At 43.4% G+C, this 20,658-nt stretch overlaps 1 protein-coding gene across 5 annotated transcripts in view; it reads left to right on the forward strand.

The window, feature by feature from the left end:
* TIAM1 (T-cell lymphoma invasion and metastasis 1) overlaps positions 1 to 20,658 on the forward strand; it is a 156,299-nt gene that overhangs the window by 96,306 nt on the left and 39,335 nt on the right. For all 5 annotated transcript variants that reach the window (XM_010585274.1, XM_010585275.1, XM_010585276.1 and 2 more), the window contains 6 exons: positions 368 to 553; positions 3,001 to 3,147; positions 5,239 to 5,313; positions 6,354 to 6,524; positions 12,363 to 12,467; positions 16,290 to 16,371. In XM_010585274.1, the coding sequence (XP_010583576.1) occupies positions 368 to 553; positions 3,001 to 3,147; positions 5,239 to 5,313; positions 6,354 to 6,524; positions 12,363 to 12,467; positions 16,290 to 16,371 (766 nt within the window). The remainder of the gene's footprint in view (positions 1 to 367; positions 554 to 3,000; positions 3,148 to 5,238; positions 5,314 to 6,353; positions 6,525 to 12,362; positions 12,468 to 16,289; positions 16,372 to 20,658) is intronic.

The raw sequence follows: 20,658 nt of genomic DNA on the forward strand, positions 1-20,658 counted from the left end.
AGAAGCCTCCTAAGGGACTACTTAGAAGAGAATCCTGGAATACAAAGAAAATTAAAAATGAGATTTTAATCCTATTAATAGCATTGTATCAAAGGAGCAGTTATCCCAGGAGAAGACATGACATGAACATAAAAACATTGTTTTCCATCTAATGAAAACTTTTTTATTATTTGTATCCTTTTTGGGGTTGGGAGGGGAGGGGAGAGTGGGAAAGAAGGGGGATCAAGGTTTCTTGAGTGAGATCAGCATTGGTGAAAAAGGTATGTCACTGGGAACAGTAGAATTTTTTCAAGGTATTTACCTCTGTCCTTCCTCCTCTCCCCTTCTCTTCTTGTGCGTCTTGCTCCTCAATCTTTGATGTACACAGATCTTCGTTTGGGAACAAAATCTTGAACAGTTCCAGATGGACCTATTTCGGTACCGCTGTTACTTGGCTAGTCTCCAAGGAGGGGAGCTCCCAAACCCTAAAAGACTGCTTGCTTTTGCCAGCCGTCCAACAAAAGTTGCGATGGGTCGTCTTGGAATCTTTTCAGTCTCATCATTTCATGCACTGGTAAGTTTGAACAGAGGCCAGGGGTCATCTTTGCCAACCTGCAAATCGCTTCACATGTCCAATGCAGAGATCACGTCGACAAACAGCAGTCTGTGCCTGGGAGGTGAGCCCTTACCTTAGTGTGCAAAATATTCTGCTTCCTTAGAGGGGTGTGTGTCCTGGATATAGATTAAAAAGCAGATGCTTGCAAGCCATGGCCTTATGGAAGAGCTATGTTTCTCCTAAACGTGTGATTTTGAATTTCCAGATCTGTACTATAAACATGCTTTCTATAAACAGATCTTCCTGTTACAAGAGCAGGCTCACCTCTAATGTCCATGTACATGGGCTTGATCCAAAAGTCCTGTGAAGTCAGTGGGAGTCTTTCCGAGGCCCTCAGCAAGTGTCGGCTTAGACCTTCTCGGGCATGGCTTGTTTTCTACCATATGGATGAAACTACTGACCAATTAGTCTAATATCCGGTCTGCAGTGATCAACACCTGATGCTCCACAAGGGAGGGGAAATGTTCTTCTCTGCTACTTATGGTGTGGCAAATAATGTTTAAAATGGTTGTTTAAATTTAAATAATGTAACAACCCAGCTTTTAAAAATACAGGGAAATGTATTGCAAAGTGGTGTTTTTTTAATGAATTTCAATCAAGTTCCTGTAGTTTCAGCTTGGACTCCTGGAGCTTCACAAAAATAGCTGAGCTCCACTGTTGTCTTGTTGATGTCAGCTGTACCCTTCAATTGAATCTATAGCTGTAATTCAGTCAGGGGCGTTTTTATTCTTTTATATATGAAAAGATTAGCGTCATCATCCTGATAATTGCTGGTGGATTTATATTTTTTTAAAGTGGCGGGCTGTAATTTGCATTTATGCTTATTTTTTTGCATCTAGCAAAGCACTGAGCATTAGCCTGAAAAACAGTCTGCCTCTTCATGCTGGTGTCTCTTGAGAGCCAAGTGAAAAAAAATACGTTTTGAGTATGTTGTGTTGGAAAAGACACGTGCTTTCTTCTCCTTTAAGCAAACTCTCGTGTCCTCCTTTGCCCTCAATAGCGTGGAGATGGTGCAGTGAGTCTCAGACTCGAGCTGGGTGCTGCATGGTGATAGCGTGGCATCTCTAGCTCTCCTGAAGATGTTCCTCAGTACATTAGTCAGAGGATGTGCTAGGTCTCCCAGGTGCCTCTGCACAAACGTCCCAGATACAGTTAAGAAATGTCTCACAAGTCCAGGCTCTGGAAATGGAGACGCTTGCAGTAGTGTTTAAGTTCTCGTTTTCCTTGATTTCTCCACATTTCCCAAGGAGAACACAATTACTAGTATAGCAACAGTTCCCTTGCTACACAAGCCAGTCTTCTGTTTGTCCTGTCTTTATATGGGTTTTTGTATCTGCTGCACCCAAACAACCAGTTTCTCAGCTCTGTAGCTTGGGGCATCACTCAGAGATTCGGGTGTTCCCGCTGGGGTTGCCAAACGACAGTCACATTTTGCTAGTTTCGGCTGTGGGAATCCAGTACAAAGGTGTTCCAGGAAGCATACAGCCAAGTCGGCAGGGTGGGTCCGTCTGTCTGTCTGTCTGTCTAGCTTCGCCTTGCGCTCCCGTTCATACCTGCCATCTCCTACCGCTCCCTTTTTCACAGGAGAGGAGCTTGCTCTCCTGAGGCCACCTCCACATGGGAAATCTGCTTAAACTTTGGCCTAAACACTTCACCTCTGACTAATGTCGCACTAATTTCTACCAGAAACTTAAGAAACGCTCCCCAGATATTTGGTTTCGGTAAAGGCAAATATCTTTTTGCTCCAAAGAGGTTGCCGCAGGCATTATTTAAGTACTCAAGCAGTTAACACTGCTCCAGTCGAAAGGATCATTTCAGCTTTTTTTCTTCCTGTGTTTTGTTCAGTCCTTCAAATGTTGCTATCTTTAAGGAAGTGCAGGTTTTAAATACCTCGACCTATTTGCAAGCCTTTATCTGGCCTTGTAGCAGTTATTAGTTAGTTCCAGGATGCCCAGAGTGCTTCCACAGGAAAGACCAAAGAGAAAGACAGGGCTTTTCGGAAGCAACAGATAACTTTGGAAATCTCAGGTTTCATGTGTCCAGCTTTGAAACCTTGATAGAAAAAAAAACCAAAACAAACTAAAAAACCAAACCCTTCACTGGTGCTGAGGCTTTGCTCTGTGATGATTAGGCTGCTTCAAAATATCTCAGATTAAATGCCAAAAAATGGGAGGGTGGTACTGTCCATTTTAATTTTTGATGTTTGACATTGGAAGAAGTGAGTTGAACTGCAGTGAGAAGGAAGTAGCCTGGCAGCATCACCATTGTCCCTGTTGTGAGTATACATTGTTGTCATAGGATTTGCCTTTTTTTTCAAACCAGATTCCACTGTTTGTTAGATTATGTAAGCCACGGTGCGGTGGGATGCTGCAACCTTTGATTTTAAAACCATGTGTCATTGACAGGTGGCAGCTCGCACAGGGGAGTCCGGAGTGAGGAGAAGGACGCAGGCCATGTCCAGATCTGCCAGTAAACGGAGAAGCAGGTTTTCTTCTCTTTGGGGGCTGGATACTACCTCGAAGAAAAAGCAAGGGAGGCCAAGCATTAATCAGGTAAGTGTGTGAAAGTTTGTGATATTGTTATTTTCAAGGCTTATTTCTTAGCATGCAGAATGCAGCTCATGCAAAGAGTCACTTGCATCAAGCACTTACACATCCAACTTTAACCTTACCTGTTTAATCTTTCACGGTGTATAGTCATCTCATTCCACATCCTCTTAAAAAATCAGTGACTGTAATTACAGATAAGTATACAGCAGCTCCTATCAAACAAGGTTTGGAGTTCGCACCTTCTTTAGCTGAACTGGTTGCATTTCTACTGTTGTTGCATTTCTGCTGCTTCTGCTTTTGCTGGAGGTACTTTCCCTAAACTCAGGAGTAACAAAGTGGCAGTGTAAAGCAGATACAACTTTGGAAGGAAAAAAAAAAGTGCAGACTTGTTTGGTTCTTTAAATTAAAATTATGACTTTGTAGCATAATTTAAATGTAGCTGAGTTTGGGGAAAACTTCCTCAAGTAACAAAAGCTTTGCATTTAGTAGAGACAGTCCCTGTTTTCCTTCAGATTTTTAAAAAAGCAAAAGCTAAAACATTTCCACCCAGTCACTGCCCAGATCTTTCTCTAGAAAACGTGTTTCAGTGTGGTAGGAAGGTGCTTCCCTGTTATTCTTTCCAAACATCCCTAATTATAGCTTTCAGTTTTTGAGAGCCATACCTCATCTAATTGCAGGAAATGTAGGCTTTGCTTTCCTTTCTCTTCTTTCACTTTTTGGAGGGAGAAGGGCTTGGGACACATGTTGTTCTGCGCCCTGTGATTTCTTCTTCCTTCTGTTAAAGCAGCAGTGGGTGTTTGTTTTGTTTAACAGAGGATGAATGCTGCAAAATCATTTAGCTTGTTTCTAGCGAGACATTAAAAGTTCACCTAATATTTAGTGGCTGAGCAAAAGCTCAGGGTTTTGCTGGGAAGCAGCAGATGCCTCTGTGAGTGCATTCCCAATTCTTTGTGCTGGTGCTGTGGCATCCCTTGTTGCTTTGTACTTATTTTCCCCTAATCAAGTGCAATCCCTTGTCCTGAGCTAGGATCCTGCCCATGCTGTGTCTTCAGATCTGTTTTTTTTCCTGAACTCACCCTTTTTTTTCTTTCCGTGGGAATAAATGCATTCTTCACACTTCCTCCCTGCACCCCTACCCCCCTCACTCCTCAATAAGCACAGGCGTGAAAAGGAATTTTGTTCCAGGTTAAAGAAAAGTCATACTGGAGAGAGTCAAAGAAAAAGTAAAGTTTTGACAAAGTAGCAGAATGTCTAAATGTAGTGCCTGAACACATTTCCCCTGCTCGTCTGTAGTAGCATGCAAAGTATTGCCAAGTTGAAGCAGTAAACTGTAAATCCGTAAAGGTCAGTGACCTTCTCTTGTCCTGCATGGTCCCTGCTTCATTTTATGTACAGAATAGTTAACAGCCAAACCCAGCTGTTATTCCACATAAAGCTGTGCTGATGTGGAGCTATAAAACTTAACTTTTCAGTTTTAATTATAAGCTTCTGCTGCAGTAACAACCCTGTTTGCCTGTCTGATGCAGTCCTGTGCTGATTTGGGGTGGATCCTGTAAATATTCCCATTCTGTCGTTCCTCCTGCACAGAGTCCTGTTGATTTTGGCTCTCTGGCTTGTGCTGGGTTACCAGCTCTTATTTCATTAGAGGAGGGTTACACTGACTTGTGGTACTTGAATGTTTGCTAAGTACTTTTTGGAAGCTGGTTTAGTGCAAAAACAGCCAGAAGCGGAGTGCTGCTTCTGATTTCTCAGCCTTAGAAGAGGTGGAGAAGTGTTCATTTCCCCCACTTTACAGGTGAGGAAACTGAGCACAAAAGGAGATAAAATTTGTCCAGCTCCACCAAGAAAGTCGGTGACAGACCACTAAGCCTCTAATCTTTCAGCATGGTGCCCCATCACCAGTTTGTCCTTCACCCCCCTTTCCCTTTTAACAAGCTGATATTTTCATTTTCTGTGTTTTGAGATTAATGTTTTTATTTTTCAGTTTGACTTCCATGCTAGATGTTAGATATGCTGTTCTCCCCTTAGCATGTGCTGCAGACAGCACTGAGGCACCTTCATCTTTTAAAGCAGAGTTGCTCTGTTGTTCCCCAGGTGTTTGGTGAAGGAGTTGATTCAGTAAAGAAATCTCTCGAGGGAATCTTTGACGATACGGTCCCGGATGGCAAGGTAAAACACCAGCTCTCCAGCTGCCTCCTTCCCCACCATTTGCATTCAGCCTAAATGCAGCGTTGACTCTGGGACACGAGAGGGGACACAGAGCCTCCGGGAAAGGAGAGGACCCTCTGTGCACACTGGAGGGCTTGTAGCCGCTCTGGGAGGGTTTGAGCTGGTTGCCCACGGTCACAAGGGCTCACTGTGTGTGGCATCCTAAGCGCAGCTGGAGGTGCCAGACCCAGAGGGGTGTTAGCACTGCACACCAGGGAAATGCTTGCTCAGAGGAGGACCTGGATGCCGCTGGTTCTGGAAAATGGCTCCTTGTGGCTGCCATATGGGGTTTTCATAATTTAGGGTTGGCACAACTATGAAGTGCAGGGCTTTCTCTGTTTTGTTCTCATGCGCTTCTGTGAACTTCAGCGTTTGCAGGCACAATTGCAACTACTTTCTCTTTCCCCAGAGAAAGTCAGCTATAAAACAGCATTAAGACAGGCACATTCTTCATGTAGTGAATACGGGTTTAGCTGCATGAGCCCACGTGCAGCAGAGATTCTGCAGCTCCCACTTCCTGGGGATTTATAGCTTGGAGCACAACTTGGATGTATAAAAGACAGTAAATTCAAAATAAATGCTAAGACTTGCTATTTTGCCGTTTCTGGGTATAGGAACTGTATCATCTACAACATTTTTGTTGGCCTTGGATTGGTTTACCCAGAAACACAGTGCATTTAAGTTTTGATTTTAAATCTCTTTTTTATCACTATTATTTTTTGTTGTATTCCTAGCATTCCCAATAGCCATAGGGTGAAATCCCAGGAAAGGCGCGTTGCACCAGTGTAGCTGTGTGGGTGGCGTGGGAAGGCACATTTTATACTGCTCAGGTAAAACTGCAGTTTCCTGTCCAGACAAGCCTTCAATCTAGGCTTATGAATAAAACGTCTTCTCTATAAGAGGGCTTTTTGATACAGCATATAATGTTCCTTACACTTGTTATTGATGAAGAAGGAGATCATATTTGGCTGGTAGAGTCATAATGGGTTTTGTCTATTTAGAGAGAAAAAGAAGTGGCACTGAGCAGTGTCCATCAGCACAATCCCGACTGTGATATTTGGGTTCACGAGTATTTTACGCCATCTTGGTTCTGCCTGCCGAACAACCAGCCTGCTCTGACAGTCATCCGTCCTGGGGACACCACACGAGATGTGCTGGAAATGATTTGCAAGGTAAAGGCTGTGAGTGTGCCCTGGAGCAGGGTGAAGTGTGTACAACCCTGAGCCCTTTCAGTTGAACCTCATAGTGACTTTCTGGTATGCCAGTGCTCAGACTGCAGTGTGCTGGGAGATCAGTTGTATGTTAGATGAAAAACATGAATTACACTGAAATTTTCACGCTAGCACCACACAAATAAAATTCCTAGCGCTGGAGGTAAACTTGGCATGGATATAGGGAGAGGAAGGCAGACTAGTTTTTGCCTTTTCCACTCTGGCCACTGTGCATGAGCCTCAGAAGTGCCTTCACACCCTGACTCTGCCTCTGCTGCCACCTCTCATGTACCCACCCACCCACTCCCCCTCCGCCGGAGACGAAGCTGTGTGCGGGACCCTTCTCCTCTCCCCATCTGCCCCCCACCATCCCGGCCCCCAGCCCGCTTCCTTTCGCTGGGCACCCCACAGCATGGTAGTGCAGTTGCCCTGTCCTCACCCGACCAGCCTGGTTCCCCCACCTCTGCCAAGCCCTCCCATGGCCCGGTCCCTCCTCTGCCAGGCAAGCGGGGTGATCTCACCCTTTCCCAGGTGCCAGGTTGTCCTGTTTCCAGGTACCGTTCCTCCTTCCTTCCCCCTGCTGCTTCCTCCCCTCCGGCTGGCGTGGGGGAGGAGGGCACGGAGAAAACAGCAGCACCAGGAGTAGGAGAAGGTGCCTGTGTTTGTTGTCTGCATTGCGGAGTCAAGCTCGACTCGTGTAGGTGGCAGGAGAGAAGAGCGAGGAAAGCTTTTATCTACATTTGGGGGGGGGCGGGGCTGGAGGAAAAACCACCTGGATTTCTTTTCAAGATGAAGTATCAGAGACATTTGGCCATTAAAAAGAGTTACATCTCAGCAGAGAAGTTGAGGGCTTTGACAAATTAAATACAAGCTTTCAGTTCTGGCAGCTATATAATGTATGTTTTCTGCTAACGGGCTGACTGCAAGCTAGACCCAACTCATGTCACGTGCTGTTCTGGAAAGTGAGACCTCTTTTGTACAACAACAACAGTAAAATAAAAGAAAACATTTATTACTATTAAGAGCTTAACTTTGGGGACTTTTAGAACATGTTGCATGTGCTTCCAGAGAGGGAAGGTAAGAGAAAGGCATTTGTTTGCAATAATTATACAGTGTGCTCATCTCTCTGCCAGGTGCACTATTAAAGAGTGCTGCAGCTTATGAAAGCTCTTCATTGTATTCAGGAAAAGATGACATTTTTGGAGAGAGACATAATAGGGAAGCTGGATGACACATTATTAGTAATGATTTATTTTTAGGATTTATGTTTTCCTTTGGATAAGAGTGATTAACTCAGTGGGCCAAATCCTTAGGTGGAGTAAATTGGTATAGCTCCACTGGTTTCAGTAGGTACCTGCTGAGAATCTGGTCTCTCACTATGTGTTTGTTTGTTGTGGGTGGTGGTGTATAAGGAGAAGGGGAGGTGGGTGAGTGTTTGTTTTTTGAGGAGCTGTTATCTGTTTCTTTCTTTTCTGTAACAGTTTTCAGTCTGGAAAACACTGATGGATGTCTTCCTTTCTGTAGCATTTAATAATCAATCTCTTTCTTCTGTCTCTTGCATTCAGCTCATTTTTTCCCCTTTAATATCTGATCCACATCATTTCACATCAGTTTGCCATCTGCCATCTGAGAACCAGTCAAGTTCTGGTATAGTAAACATTTCAAGATCTACATTTCATATAAACCTCTTCATGTTTGTAGATGTGGTTAAATCTATCTGTGTTATTAAACTGAGCTTGATTATTCTGTTGGAGAACATTAAGTGCACTCAAGTCATTGTAGAAAATGTGTTCTTACACTAACATTGCTGCTTTGTTTAGTTAGGTTTTGGAGGCTGCTTTGTGACACTTTTATGATTCAAGATTGGTGGGAGGAGAGTTTAAAGCATATTTTAAAGTGGTTTCTCGAAGATTTCTCCTAAGATTTAACTAATAACAGCACCTGGAAGGCAGGAAAGTCAGTGCGTGTGCATTAAATTGTTTCCTATTGGATAATGCTGATCAGTGTGAATGTGTGTATACGTATTACTGACATTTGCATAATGGTATGTCTTAAAATTGAGTAGAAGCACACATGCTGTATATGGATTTAGACATAGTCAGTATGGAGAGAGTAACACCAAAAATCAAGCATAGAAAACTACATAGCATTTACTCTTTTGACTGAACTGGATAAAAAGCGAGAAGTGAAAAAGGTTCTGTTTTCTCATGATTTGCATTTTTCAGATAGACCTGTGTGAGGGCCAAGAAGCAGATTTCCCCTAGGTCCCTGGGTCTGTGCTCAACGTCTCTGAGAAGTTACTTAAGCCTGATGCTCTACGGGCTTACTTTGATTTTGAGCTGGTGTTTTCCTACTGAAAAAGCTTCGGCCACAGAAGTGTGAAGCCAGAGTAATACAGTGGGATGGCTAGCGTCTTTCCATGATGCTGTCATTTCAGTGCTAATGAAGGTCTTCCCCCACCAAGCTGAAAGAATATGCCTGTCCCTTGCTTTAACTAGAAAGGAGCCGAAACGGATGAATAGTTCGGGTTGTGTGCCAACCCGCTACACCACACGTAGCCTGTTGAATCGGATCACACCCCAGGCTGTAAATTCTTCTTCAAGAGCACGTCGGTTAAGCTGTCGGGTTGTGCTTTAAATTGGGTTAGCTGCTTAATTTAGTCCAGACATGGCCAGAGTTATTAGGAGAGAAATAAATAACCCAAGAAGCTTATTTGGACTGCTAAAAGGTGTTTTGGGTGGTCTCGAAAGGATATTAATATCATTAAAGCTGCCCTGTTTCTGTTCCCACCTTCCTGCATATGGATGCAGCTAGACCAGCAACAAAAAAAGTGGGTTAACGGTATGGCTTTTAGGGCAGGCTGGCTATGTCCACTTTAAGAGGACCTTTTCCTTTCACTACAGTAGAGGAGCATGCCCCTATTTGAAACAGTTTAACTAATGTGAAATTTTGAGGTAGACAAAGCCTTGCTGCAGCTATACAAATGTTAATTAACTAAATGGGGTGGCTTATGTGCTGCACCATCACAGCTTTAATGGAGATGACTCTCATTGCCTGACTGATGGGATTGCAATGTAATGGATGAATGGCACCCACCCCGGCTCATAGAAGAAATGAGTGGCTCAGAATATATGTGAGTTTTATCCAGTGACCTCTTTAGACGATGCTGTGCTCAGGCATAGTTCAGGGCTTCAGCGCAACATTGGTCATCTTGCGTTTGGCTCCCTCCTGCTCTCTAAAATGGCCAGCACGCAGGATTTTCTCGTAAGCAAATCTCCCTGCAAAGACAGGTGTGAAATTGGAGGCGTAGGCAGTCACCTCCGCGCCCGATGCAGTGCCCATATCAAAGCAGGCAGAAGCCCTGTGGTTGACCACCGGGATGGTAGATCAAGCCGTCGCCTGCGGGGGGGGGGTTTGCTCTTTTAAGATGCTGTCAGGGAGCGGGGAGGGTTGCTCTTTTAAGATGCTGTCCGCCAGGCGCAGCCCCCGTGGGGTGGGATGGTGGTGGTGGTGGTGGTGGTGGTGGCGGGGTGCCCCCAGCCCCGCGGGGAGCCCGGGGTGGCTGAGCATGGGCTGCCTGCCCAGCCAGTGCAGCTAAGGCAGCTCCTGGCCTGCGCCCCACGGCTTCAGGCCCCAGACTGGATAAATGCGCATCCCTCTACAACAGGCTGTGAGTTCTGGTGGCCTGGGGCAGGCTGGAGAGCATCCCTTCGGGTCTCCGCTGCAAGGGGAGGGCGTTCGGAGTCGCCGTTGGAAGCGACACGAATACCCGGCTGCGGACGGGGGCTCTCTCAACCCTGGGCTTTAGTCGATGAGGTGTAGCTTGTCAGCATAGGCCTGGCTGACTAGCATGGCCTGGCGCTGCATGAAATGCAGCGTGTGTATGGGAGCTTCGGCACAGGAGACCGGGAGGAGATACACCGTGGTGGCAGGAGGAGGCTGCCAGGTTGCCTGGCTCCTTTTTCTGCTCGTGTGGTTTTGCCACGTAGAATTTTTTCCCCACTGGCTTTGCTGTAAACGGATCAAGCATTTAATGGACCTTCAGAGAGACTTATCGCAGACTTCTCCCTCTGGACGTGGGGTGTGCAGTCTGTAGGTTTATGTCTCCTCTGTAAGTTTTTGTTTAATGGGTGTGCAAGGCGCTCTACAGTTTGTGTCTAGGGGCAGTAAACTAATCTGACCAGAAACTAATCTAGGACTCCTCTTTATCATTTCTGAACCATTAAAGCCGATTCTTCTTCCCTTTAATTTCTGGGGTGTTTGTCCGTGTGTGTGTGTAAGAGAGAAAACTAGTGGAAAAGGTCAGTAAACAATGAGCAAAGTGCGCAAAATGCTTATCAAAAAAGAAAAAAAAGGGGAGAGGGCAAGGATCTCCTACATTCAGCTCTTTTTATTTTGGCCCTTGATAGATTTCAAATTCTTTATTTAATTAACTAGGTGTTTGTCCAGATTACAGAGGTTATTCCATTTCAGATACTCAATTTCATATAAGGATAATTTGATCATTGAATTGGACGTATTTGAATGTAGCACTACATAGACTGCAGCAATAGATCTTTTTTTTTTCCTTCTTATTGGTAGCTCTTTTTTATTCATGGGGTAATCTAGACTCAAAAACGTTCACTGTTCTCTGAGTGTTTGCTGAAGGGTTTGCTAGGTCAACGTGTGATCTTTTCCACAGGTCACTCGGTGTACATTACTCATCATCTGTGCTGTGTGATCAGTCAGCTGAGTCCTGGTGTATCATTGTCTTGGCTTGAACTGGATAAGCAAGGCTTTAAAAAGCATAATAAATAGGCAATAACGACGTTCTTGCATGAATTTTCAGATGAGCCATTGTTTTTAGTACAACCTAGGAAACTTCAGTAATTTGCTCATATAAAATGAAAAGGCCAATGTATAAAAGCATATAATAATAGGATTTCAAAAGTGACAGTGAGGGGAATTTACCTCCTGTATTTGTGAATCACTTTGGGGCTTTTCATTAGCTTTAGTCAACAGTTTACGAACTTTGAAAGTAACTTCTGAATGACATCCTTTGTGTTTATCATAATTCTAATGTGTTTTGATTACACACAGCATTAACCTCTGCTTAAATCAAGCTTATTAATCGTGCTGAGAAAAGGTCGTTAACATCTCCCAGACCAAATGCTGTATCCTCAGCTAATTATAACTAATTCATTAAAATGGTGTGACCTGTTTCCACTGGGATGTAATCCAGTATGCATCTCTTGGCTTCTTTTAGCCTTAAAAAGGCAGTGTATCCTGAGCTGTTTTGAATATAGAGGACATACTTTTTTTTTTTTTTATGTTGACCTTGCTTGAAATTTACTGCATCATACTTAGTCTCTAAATTATGAAGATGCTAAGAACCCGAAAACAAATAGAAAAAACTTTCCTCCTGTTATATTTTTCTCTGTTAGCAGAACATTTATTTTCCGCCCTGCAATTTTAAATGCCCTTTGTATACTAAGGTATGCTCTGAGTCTTCTGCTGTAATAGTGTTTGCTTATTTCTGCAATAGCATGGGAGGGAGCAGAACTGCCAGATAAGCAGAACCAAGGAGGCTGCTTAGAGTACTAGCACTGCCCTTGACATCCTGGTCAGTGGTTAAATGAACACTTATTCCTTGGGAAGAGGAGGAGGTTCAGGTTCTTGTTCAGGTTAGGAGATCATGGGCCTCTTGTGAAAGACGGTGCTAGGGCATTTTTCTTCCTACAAGTGTCAGGCCGTTCTCTAAGTATAGATGATGTGAGCCACTGCTTTTCTCTTCTAAAGCCTCTTCTTCATTTTTTGCAGACACACCAACTGGATCACTCTGCTCACTACGTGCGTCTGAAATTCCTGATAGAAAACCAGATCCAATTTTATGTACCAAAGCCAGAAGAGGATATCTATGAACTGGTAATGTTACCTACTGAGCAAAATTAAATGACACTTGGTAGGACACTATTAATTAGTGTTTATCTGACATTTGTAATATGCAGAGTTCTGCTTTTTAACTTGCAATTATAGTGCTTTGCAGATCATAGCAAATTGGCCTACGGTAAAGTAATCTCTCCAGACATTTAATCTTGTTAGCTTATGTTTGTGCATGCATGTTTCTGCGTGGAAGAGAGAGAGGAGGAACAGCCACAAGTAATGTGTGAAAGTCGCTGTAACATATATTCTCTCAAGGTTGCCTTTTTCTGTTGTTCATGTTGTCCATGGTGGTTTTAAAGACATGGTGTTGAGGCCTGAGTATTTCTTGTTCAGATCACTTTGCCTGAATTTTAAAGAGGGAGAAATGCACAAGTAGTTGGGGTCTTTTTTTGTTGTTTGTTGATTTTGTTTTCCTAAATGGGAAGGTAAACGTTGAGGTTAAAAAGCTCTGGAGTTATGTGTGAGAATATACTTTCCTAATTGCTTCAGTTGGATGTTTTCATATCATTCATCTCAAAAGCAGACTTCAAAGACATTTTGAAATAAGAGATTAAAAAAAAGACCAAACAGAATTAGTGTCATGCTTTAACTCTGTGATTTTACACATGCACACTGTAAAGCTTTTTAAAGTCCTTTTCACTGGTGGCTGTTTTATTTATAAAAAGTAAAACTTTGCCAGCTATGGATGCTTTTGTTCATTTAGTAAAGAAGTTCTAGGATTTGCCATTAACACTGTCAAAAAAAAAAAAAAAAAAAGAGTGAGAAAGTGCCAGTGGACTACTAAGACTGGGAAGTGAAATATAGTTGGGAAATTTAAAACTCAGAGAAGAGAGATTTTAGCTTTCATTGCCTGCAGGGACTTTGGTGACATGTCTTATGTTGAGAGGATGTAGGATTGACATAGTCATCAGTTATTGTTTATTCTCAAAAAATGAAATTAAACCACACCTCTACAGTCAGTGGGACTGTGTACATGCTGAAAGTTTATAATATAGATAGGTGCCGCAGGGTTATATCTAATGTAGTAACATTAAAACAACACACATTTGTGTGTTTGCTTGTGTGTGTGTGTGCTTGTTTCATGAGAAAATTTGAGTTATTTAAGTGTTTAATTAAATGATTCTGGTGCAATATGATAAAACTAATGCCTCTATTTTTGTACTCTCCTGAATAGCTGTTTGTAATATTGTCTAATGTTGATGTCACCTTGCTAGAGCTATCTTCCATCTACTAAAATGCTTTTACAGACATACATTAATGCAGAAAAGTAATTTCTTAGGATGATACTCCTTTCTCTTGCAGAACGTATCACACATATTTACATAAGAAATGGAGATTAAATATCCATATTCCATTCCTCTCCAAAACATTAGTGGTGATGCTTTGTACACTGACCTAGTCTTTCAAAAATTCATGAGCTCAGTTTATTATGTGTTAAAAATGTTATTAAGGGCTCAGGGGAGAGTATTTAACATTAGGTGCTATACCAGGCAGTTATACTTTAAGGAGCTTTTATTGTAAACTAAGTGTTGGAGTGTTTTGGCTGAAGCTTGATGTGCCAGGCTTTTTACTTTGGATAGCATGGCACTTTTAGATGGAAGCAGGGGACCAGAGGCCTCCACAAAAATCTTGCAGGTAGTATGAGGCTGGGGTGAAGGCATTGGGGCTGCTGGAAAAGGTAGCCCTGGGAAAGGGTGCTGGGACAAGACTAAAAGTGGTGGAGGAAAAAAGGGCAAGGAAGAGAAAATCTTGAGGGGAAAAAAACCCCAAAATATTATCATCCCACAGCTGCTATGAGAAACACTATGAGGGACTGGAGCACCTCGAAGGGGCAATGCTGTTGCTGTCAGGAAGAAATCCCGTCCCCAGGCACTGCCCAGTGCCTAACAACTCCCCCGGGATGCTCCTGGTATTGCTGTCAAACCTCCCAGTGCAGACGCCAGGTCGGAGGGGGTTTCCCCCATGAGTGCATGGTGCCTGCGAGGCCGGCAGCTTCATGGCGAGAGCCACCATAGCCCAAATATGCTGCCTGCCTTTGGTTTTGGGTCGGCGGGTCCACGGGGCCCAGAAATGCAAGCAGCACCTCAGGGCTGCTGTCGGACTGGCTCTCTGGTCTGGGCAGCTCAGCTGCAGTCTGTGCATCCCAGTTATTTGCCTCCCGTTCAATAGAGGGTCTTGCCTGAAAACAGCGCTTTGGGATACAAGGCAGCAAGTGGCTCCTGTATCCCTGCGAGAGTTTGTTGGCCATCCTCCTTGGTTCTGGTCCTGCACGCTCAGTTTAGATGACTGCCGGGATCAGACACAAATTTTGTTCTGAAAATAGTGCTATTTTTGCTCCTTTTTTTCCTTCTCCTCTTTTTTAAAACCCTTGCTGAAACCTAGGTGAGATTTTTGTAAATGTCATTTGGTCTTTTTCAGGTTCTGAACAACACATTCCTATATTTGAAAACTGCATTTTAAAAATATTGCTAACATGGCATCCTCATTTAATTTTAGATTTTATTTTACTATATACAACCATTTAAATGGGTGTATAACTGTTCTGTAATACCTAATATTTGCAGTTAAACAGATGTGTAAGTGCTGATATAAGCGGGAGATAAAATTATATTTTTAAGGACGCCCTTTACTAATGAGTTATTCTTCTTTTTTAAAGACATTATTTAAATACTTGAGTCCAAACACTGATGTCACTTAGTTTCAAAATGTTAATTATTGTGAATTGCTTTTTTACACACTCATACCAGCATGTAAACAAAATTAATATTTACCTGTGGGCTCTCACTCACCTGCGGGTATGATTTTTCCCAAAGACGGAAGGATGGTTTGTTACTTAAGTGCTAGCCTATGCTATGGAAAAACCAGCTTCAAACCTGTGCTGAGCCAGAGGTTTCTGGTCCGTAAAGGCTGTCTAACAAGGAATAAGTCAGGGCTGACTCCCAAAGATGTCAGCTCAGAGCCTCTAAATATCTGACTTTGTCTGGAAAAGCGGGATTTCCCTGCCTTGGGTGGGATAACAGGCCCCAGTACAAGCTCCCTTGTTCAGAGCTCGCGGCAGGACCCAGGTACAATAGCGAGCCACACAAGACAGGAGATGATAGTGATTTAAAAGCACAAAATGTGTGAGCCGTGGTGGAGGTGTGTAGCCCTGCTGAGGGGTTGCTTGGCTCCTGAAAGGCAGAGTGGATTACACCTGTGTGCATAGGCTTCTGGGTTATTACCTAGGTGTGAATTTGTGCTGGTGTCCCAGGAAGGATGTTAATGACCATTTCAAAGACTTGGGGGCTTTCCTTGCTACAAATAAACATAAATGTGTTAAAGGTGAAATTTCATGCTAAGAAAGATCTGCATATCAAATCTGATAGTCTTCTAACAATTAAGAAATGTATTTAAGAAACAAAAATCCCTCTTTGTGATTTTAATGCTATCAAATAATTGAATTCCTGCAATGTCTTAACCAAATAATATAAAAACATTAAATGATGACTACCCATAAAATATGAAAACAGGAATAGAAGCTCTGTTTCTTGTGCACTCAAAATGGTATTGACTGAGTGAAATAGATGTACCCTTGCTTTTATGATGGTGGTAGTAAAACACTGCTTCTTCCTCTTTAACTGTGTTCTGACAGTAAGGCTTAGTGACACTACTAATACATCTCACACATGTGGAAAAAACCTGATAAATAATGACCACAGTCTATTTCTTCCAGCTGTAATTAAAAAAAAAAAATCTGTTCAAAATTATTACAATTGATGTGTCCTCCCACAGTAACATGTTTTTGTGGTTTTTTTTTCTATTCAGCTGTACAAAGAAATAGAAATCTGTCAGAAAATTACACAGCACATTCAAATAGAGAAGTCTGATGCATCCTCTGACATTTATGGTGAGTTTCTCCTGGATTTGTTTTTATTTTTCTATTAAGTCAATTCTAGTGTGAGCAGGTTCTTGCTTGCTATTCATTGATATACCTGAAACGCCTGTTGAACACAATAAGAAAAACACATCTGGTTCCTGTTCCATCCACAGAAAGCTCACTCCCCTGCCCCAAAGCAGGACAGTTTTATTTGTAGTGCACTGAACACTGTTTTTCCTGGTGCTCAAGCTGTAGGACGTGCAGCTCTTTGATGAGAGCTACAGTGGCAGAAAGGACAAATGTTTTCTTGTTCTTGTAGTTTCTCAAAACACCACCTACAGAGGCTGTGCAACTGAGCGCCGGTGGAAAACAGCATTCTTTGCCATTTGTCACATCTTAGATGAACGCCTGCATCACAGCGTTCACTGGGGCCCTGCAGTGGGGCTTGGGAGAGGGCTGCGGCTGTGGCTTGCTGCTGCTAGCAGGCTGGAAGGCTTTCCACCTCCTCACTCCTTCCACCAAGCATGATGGTAGGGATGCAGCCAGGAGCATCGCTGTGGGTGGGAGGCATCTTGAGGTCTGCGGCCGGGCAGCTGTCCCAGGAGAGGCTGCTTGGCCCCTTTCCCCACCTGCCGGGGGCACGCAAAGTGGGTGCCTGTCTCGCCTTGACGTTCCTGAGGCTGGGGTAGCCTGGCCTCAGTGCTCGCCCAGCCCTCGAGGATGCCCCATGGACTTCTGGAGCCAGAATCTGACATATACAGATCTGTGCATAAAACATAAAGCAGGGGAAGTCCTCCCTGTGCAATTTCAGCAAAATCCCTAATCTTCACGTGGGGGTGGTCATATTTCTGAGCTTTCAAGTATTTCAAGTTACAGACCTCCAGCCTGGTGAGTTTGCCCTTTGGTCTGGCAATTACAGTTCTGTAGTGTATTTTAAAGTTATTTGTGCAACCTACCCTGCAGGAAGCCAATTTGCATCGTTTTACTGTTTATCTAAATATTCTGTTTTATTGACTAGAATAATTCTGAATCCCCAGACTGCTTACTATACGGCTGCAGGCCATTTGAATATTGAGCTCTGCTACAAAGTAGTGGTACTGACTGCAGTTTGAATATTGAAGGCCTAAGAAAGAAATATTAACCAGCACAGCGACGGCCCTAGGTTCAATAATTATGCTGTGCCTGAAAGCACTGCAGGAGTTATGGGTATCGTGGCATTTCCTGTTTATTTCTTTTTCTTCTCTTTTTTTAAGTGATAGATGGGAAAGACCGTGAAATGCACTGTCATGTCCTATGAAATGAGATCAGCTGTGTGAGACATGGAATGTGTCTGTTCAGTGGCTCCAACCCTGTAGGGAGTGAAGGCTAAATGCACCCCAAAAAAGCTGACTTTGGTCTCATTGAAAGAAAATGGCAAAACTTACTTTGACTCTAAATGGCAGCAGAATTTCTGTAGTCTGTATGTGTCTCATAGGAACAGTACTATGTGTTCATACAGTGACAAGTGTGTGCTGAAATATGTGTGTGTGGGAGCAGAGGTGAAGTGTTGATCCTGTCTTGGCGCTCGTGAAGGCTAGGGTTCTTCCTGAGATCCTTTCCCATCCTGTATGTTAGGTACATTTGAGGTTTTAGTTATTTTAATCTCTTTACAGGATTAGCATTGCCAATACGTACTTTTACAATCCAGAGAGAAAGATACAGCACATTCACAAGCTATGGCAACATGAAGTTCAGAGCTTTAAAGTTTCAGCATAGGTTCTTTTTAACAGGGTTGCTTAAGGATTCTTGCTACTAGTTTTGTTTTGAAAAGAACCTAAATCAATAATGTGACCTCACAGTCTCCAAGCATCTAAGCACCTGCGAAAGTCTTTGTGTGAGCAGGGCTGCTTTTGAAATTAGTTCTCAGTCAGCTGGGCAGCACTTGGGGCTCAGCCGCTCACAAGCACTTCAACAAGTGCTGGGAACAGGGTCAGGAGCCAGTGCTGCAACCGATGTCTAGGGCGCTAAGGGACTTCTTATTCTGATGATTACTTGTTTTTTCTGTGCAGCTTTATTCAAGCCTTCTCATACTTCTTGCCCATTTTAAAAACACGTCCAAATTGCCTGTGCCTTGATTCCTCCAGCAGAACTAGAAAAGTCTTCATTTTGAAAATGGATGAGATTATGAAAATCATTAGTGACATCACCTGTTGCGGTTGCTAGTATTCCAGCTATAGCAATAATAATACTACTACTTGTAAATCACCTTGAATTTTCAAGATACTTCACAAGCAGCTATTCATTAATCCTGACAATGTAGACTTAGTGCTGTTATCTCCATTTAACAGACATGGTATCAAAGGCAGGGAGGTGAAATGCTTTCACTAAGGGTGCAATTAAGACAGGCCAGTTCAGCCCACTAGCCTGGCAGAAAGATAATAAAATAAGTTAATAGCTGTCTGCTGGCTTTACAAGCTGTTTTGGGCCAGCTAAGAGATCCTGGTGCCAGGGAGTGGGCAGAGGTGCTCCTTCAGGTGTTAGCAGGCCTTTGGAGCAGCTTCGCCGTCATGCCTGAGCATACCATGAGTTCAAGTGATGTAAAGAGGATGGAGCAGAGTGTTTCAGGGAAAGCTCACCTGGGAACATTTTGTAGTGTTTCTACTCCCACCAGCATGCCTGTGGTAAGAGGCACTCCTGGAGTGTCTGGCCAGTCTGATGGACCTTGCCAGCGTTACATTTGTCAATGTGATGCTGTTGCTGATGCTTGGGCGGATATGTTCTTGCCTCTTTCACTGGTACCAGCCTCTTTGCAAAGGTTGTGTGGGCAGGAATCAGGGCACACCAGCAGTAAGAACCTATTGTTTGCAGCTGCTGTGTATACCGGGAACATACTGGCATTTTTGTTAGCAACTGTCTATCTCAGGGGGCTGAGGTAATTTTCTGGAGGCGGATTTGTTCAGGTATTGTGCTGGTTTGGTGAGGCCGTGTGCTCTCATAGATGCAGACTTTTGTTCTCCTGTCATCAAAACTTTGCAGTGACGAAAAGGGTCTGTCTGGGTCACCACCCATCTCTTCGCACCTGTGTTTCAGAGTCCATGCACAGTTTGATAATAATCTTTTTGGCAGTGATGCCAGCTTATGCAATCACTGTCACTTCCACCCACTCCTGCCCTTCCTCTCATGCAATGCTAGTACACGTGTTCATGTGGAGCACCTGCAGAATTCAGCAAGATGGAAACTGTACATTCATACTATACAGGTGTATATACAAACTACACATACATATATATACACACACACACTTGACTGAGGTATTTCTCATCTGGATGAGTTCCCTGCTCTGCTTTATTGCATGGCAGTGAAAGCACTGGCACTGGCACTGCAGTGGGACAGGCACGCTACTTCAGATTGTTTACAAGATCCAACCACTACCACAACTGCGGAAATAAAACCGTTTATCTATGGTTGGGGTATGGTCACATACCCTGTCCATGGAGGTGTTAGGTGTCTTTGTGAGATGACCATTTCAAGGCTGTTGCTAGTTGCCCACCTCTCATTTCTTAAAGCTGATGACAACATGTGTAATTGCTCCTTACACCCATTCTGCCAGTAATTACTGCTCAGGATTTCAGGGTTGGGGGGAGGGGGGGGGTTGACTGAAAGATAAATTAAAAAGCAGCTACACATGCACTTAGCCCTGACAGATTAGAGGAGGCAGAGGTCTTCTCATGGAGGAGAATGGGAGCTTGGGACTGCTTGGGCATGCTAATCTCTTCACAGTTAGCCACTGTGAGAAATTGAGTTGCAGCTTAGCCTTGTTTTGACTGTATGATAGTTGGCTGCAAAACAGCATTTCAGTTGCAAAAGAGTGATGGTATTAGTAACTGATAATTTGTGCTGACTCAAACTGTGGTCTTGGGCATGCTCCACTGTGCTTCTGGTTAATGGTTTTCCAGGTAGGCTTTGTGGCGATGACAACCAATAACTAGTATATTTTACAGCTGCTCTTTTGTTTAGTCGAGAGTTTTTCCTCTCTGCGAAAGTTGGTGTGTTGAGTGAGCTTCACAAATTTCATTTTATTCAGGCTGAGGAGCTCGCATACAGATTCCAAGTAGCTCAGTAAGTCAGGAAGGGCCATATGCTCCTCGCTTCTAGACTGCTGTATTCTTCCCCCTCCTTTCTTTTTTTTTTTTAAATGATGGATGAAAAAATAACTTCTCATCCATAAGCATCAACTTGAAGGGAGTCCTAAAATCAGAATAGGCTCCCAGCACATCTGCTTCCTCTTGGCTGGTGGCTGATTCCATGTCAAACAAGTGTCTCCCCCCAGAGGTTTGT

The sequence above is a fragment of the Haliaeetus leucocephalus genome, unplaced genomic scaffold, assembly GCF_000737465.1.
Source record: "Haliaeetus leucocephalus isolate CR32 unplaced genomic scaffold, Haliaeetus_leucocephalus-4.0 Scaffold93, whole genome shotgun sequence".
NCBI lineage: Eukaryota > Metazoa > Chordata > Aves > Accipitriformes > Accipitridae > Haliaeetus > Haliaeetus leucocephalus.